At 51.3% G+C, this 3,791-nt stretch overlaps 1 protein-coding gene across 1 annotated transcript in view; it reads right to left on the reverse strand.

The window, feature by feature from the left end:
* Window positions 1-1,503: 1,503 nt before the first annotated feature.
* Window positions 1,504-3,791, reverse strand: part of LOC103602908 (low-density lipoprotein receptor-related protein 12-like) — a 67,952-nt gene continuing 65,664 nt past the window's right edge. The window contains 2 exon segments of the mRNA XM_008587353.1: window positions 1,504-1,760; window positions 3,082-3,218. Coding sequence (XP_008585575.1) covers window positions 1,504-1,760; window positions 3,082-3,218 — 394 coding nt within the window.

The following is a 3,791-nucleotide window of genomic DNA, read 5'->3' on the forward strand; positions in this document are numbered from 1 at the left end:
TTTTGTCTTATTCTGGAAACATATGTAGTGCCATTTGAGGGTAATACCACATTGCAAGGAGCAAAATAAACAATATCATTTAATTATTTAATATTATTAAGTAGTAAATATCAATTTGCCACAGGACGTAGTACAGCTATTGCCAGAAAAGTGTCTCCTTTGTGAAAAAACTTCATGTGTTTGATAACATAGCTTGTTTTGTTTGATGTGAAGCAAACCACACACCTGACACAAGCTGTTATGTGCCAAATAAGGTGCTAGCTGCACAGTGCACGGGAGTGAGTGTGATTCAGAGGTGTCTCTGCCCGGTCATTCGGCTCCTGGAGTCCCTTGCCAAGGTCTCCCGTCTTCATGTTTCCAAAGAAAAGAAGTCAGTCATTTAAAGTGCAGGGACCTGTGTGCTGAAAATGTCCCTGATACCATTTGACTGGATGCTAAAATTGAACAAATATTTTCCCTCAGTAGATGCTGCAGAGTTTTGCTCGTTTTCAAAGTTTGTGATTTTCTAAATTGTAGGTCAGAGCTCAAGCTAATGAAAATCAGTGAAGAAAAGGATTTTACAGATTTATGTGTGAAACAAAAGTACATGAGCATTTTCTCAGGGAATCGTAGGTAATGATCTCCCTCCCGTGAAGCCAGTTTGCTAAGTGCTTTCAGATCCACTGGGAAGACCCTGACAGTGGGTAGCTGCTCAAGCTCCTAAGAATGGATGTGAGGTCTCTGTGAGAGATCTCTGTGGGAGGTGTCTGTCAGAGGTCTCAGAGGATGTCTCTTGTGAGATCTCTCCACGTGGGTGTCTGTCAGCTATCTTTCTGCTGTCTCTGTCAGACATCTCTGTATGTTTTCTTTGTCAAAGTTTCTATGTAAAGTCTCCGTGAAGGTCGCGCAGTGTGGATCTCTATCAGAGGCCTCTGTGGGGGTCTCTATTCTGCTGTCTCTGTCAGACATCTCTGTATGTTTTCTTTGTCAAAGTTTCTATGTAAAGTCTTCGTGAAGGTCGCGCAGTGTGGATCTCTATCAGAGGCCTCTGTGGGGGTCTCTGTGTTGGGTCTCTCAGTTATCTCTCTGAGTTGTACCTCTGTCAGGTCTCAGTCAGAAGTCTCTGCAGAGGTCTCAATTGGGTCTCTGTCAGAGGTTTCTGCAGAGATCTCTCAGCTGGGTCTCTGTCAGAGGTATCTGTCAGTGGTGTCTGTTTGGGTCTCTGTCAGAAGCCTCTGTTCCTGGTCTCTGGAGGAGACTCTGAGCCTGATCTCTGTTGGGCGGGGGTTCTGTCAGAGCTCTCTGGGAGGTCTGTCAAGTCTCTGGAGGTCTCTGTCAGAAGTCTCTGTTGGGTTTCTGTCAGAGGTCTCTGGGAGGTGCCTTGGATTGAATTGTGTCCCCAAAGTCCATGTGTTAGAAAGTTAACTCTGATTGTGACAGTGTTAAGAGGGATAGATAGGACCTTGAAGAAGTGATTAGACTGTGAGGACCATGCCCGAGTAAATGGATTCATCCATTGATGGTTTAATGGTGATCATTTAATGGTGGGGGCTGCGGAACAGTCCGCGGCAGGGCTGTGTAGACTCCTTGTGCGGGTCCTGCAGCTGCATCAGGGGTGGAGGCATGTGGGGGCTGCGTGGCCCTCTGCAGCAGGGCTGCGTGGACCTCTGGTGAGGGTCCCGAGGCGGCGTCAGGTCCAGAGCTACATGGGGTCTGTGGTGCAGCCGGCAGCAGTGTCGAGTGAACCTCTGGTGAAGGTGTTTCTCTTGCTGCTCCCAGAGCTTGGGGGTGATGAGGTCCCCTGAGAGGAGGGAGACTGACTCTTGGTCCAGGAAGGCCCCGCTGTAGAGAGTGAGTTGGCTAAAGGCTTCCTGGTGTTTCTTGATGACAGAGTAAATCCCTTCTACTTTCTTGTTCTTTCTTCAAAAGGTGACCTCTCACGTGTTGGGTGGAGGTTGGGATAAGAAGTTGGGCCCTCTGCTGGTTTGTAGGGCTAGGTGATACCCGGACCATGATGTGTGGTGAGTAGCACGGTGGGATGGGGAGACAGGATGAGGTGTGGGGCTGGCTCTGGATCTGAGCCAGAGGTGAGGGCTCAGACAGTGGCAAGGCTAGAGTCAGAGGTTGGAGTTAGGCCACATGGGGGGACCAGAGCTGGGGGTGAAAATATTGTGGAGATATATGAGTCTGAATTTGTACCAGAAAGTAATTGGAGACTTCATGGAATAAAACAGAGGGAAGCTCTAGTGGGGGACCAGAGACCCTGATTGAAGCCACCAGAGACTCATGGTACAGAAAGAAGAGGCCCTAGAAGAGCTGGCTGCATTTCTGCTGTAAATGGGCCTCAAAGACCTTGGGGTAAGAGAGCGAGAGCTGCTGGGGACCGGGAGAGCATTGACAGACAATCTCTGGTTTGCCTTTCATGCTCCAGAAAGGTTGTGGGGTTCTGGTGTTCCATTCATCACCCAGTGATTGTAGCATATTCCACAGTGAATCCAGGGGATGGTCTGATTCCTCCTTTTCTTCTTCATTCCAAAAGCTCAGTTCTACTGTCCTGGAAATTAGTATGACCAGCAGCTTCTGGACATTGCAGTTGACCAAAGTGGGGCCACCAGCCTCCTTCTGCCAATGTGTGAGGTCTACCCAGAACGAGGCCTCTAGTAGGTGGAGAGAAAGACATTCTTGTTGGGATTGGCTGTATGACAAGATGGATAAGGACACCATCTTGGCAGCCACTTGCCACCAGGAGAGGGCTGAGATTGGACAGCTTAGGCAACCAAGGCTTAAGATAGCTAGGACAGGAGTGTCAACCAGCAGCTATTGTGTGGACACAAGGTCTGTGGGATGGAGCCCAGCAGGAGTGCCACCGAGTGACACTGAGAAATAGCCAGGCTGGAGACTGGTGGAGGCAGATGGGAGGCCGCAGGGTCCAGGGGTTTTGATGGGGAGGAACGGGTGCGAATGGCTGGGGGGAGAGGAGGTCTAGTGGGAGCAAAGGCTCTTGTGGTTGAGAGGCACCCAGGGTTTAATGGGAGCCAAAAGAAACCATGGAGGTTGTTGGGCCTAGTGACAGGGTGGAGGTCACAGACAGAGGACACTCACCCAGAGGAGCTGGGGCATCCTGTTGGCACGTGGTGATGGGACCAGCATCTTCCACATGCTTCCCCCACAGCTGGTGGATTCTGGCAGGTGCTGCTTTGCACACCTCACCGGGAGAGTCGGGGATCTCCACCAGGTGGCTGCAGGAGACAGGAGACACATGCTGTAGCCAGGAGCGGATGGGCCAGGAGCGGTGCCTGCACCCATGGCCCCTCCACTGCCCATGCGCTGACTTCATACAGCTCCTGCGACCTCTGCCCCAGGACTTTAGTCACATCCAGTCCCCTTCCTTGGCCCCCCCTCCCAGGTCCACCCCAGTCCCTGGGGTCACATCATAGGCCCTCGTAGGAAGGAGGATGTGGGAGAGAAGGGGAAAGTTCCTCACCTTTGCTGATGTGAGATCAGGCCCTGCGCCTCCTTCAGTACCCCCAGGCCATCTCTTCAGGCTGAAATCAGGAGACTTAGTTATGGTAGAGGGAGGGGTCTGGGGATGTTACGGGAGGCTTAGTGCAATGTCCTTTAGGGGATACCATGGGAAATTAGCCCATAAAGCTCTAGCATCAGTGTCCAAGGCCATGAGATCTGTGACAGTGACAGCAAGGCTCGTGGATGGGCAGCGCTTTGTCATTCACAAAGTGCTTCCATATCCAGGACCCCATGGTCCTCACAACTGCCCTCTGGGGGAGGAAGGGCGGTGTCACCTCAAAGAGGAA

Source organism: Galeopterus variegatus, unplaced genomic scaffold (genome assembly GCF_000696425.1).
Source record: "Galeopterus variegatus unplaced genomic scaffold, G_variegatus-3.0.2 Scaffold4346, whole genome shotgun sequence".
In the NCBI taxonomy this organism is placed as follows: Eukaryota; Metazoa; Chordata; class Mammalia; order Dermoptera; family Cynocephalidae; genus Galeopterus; species Galeopterus variegatus.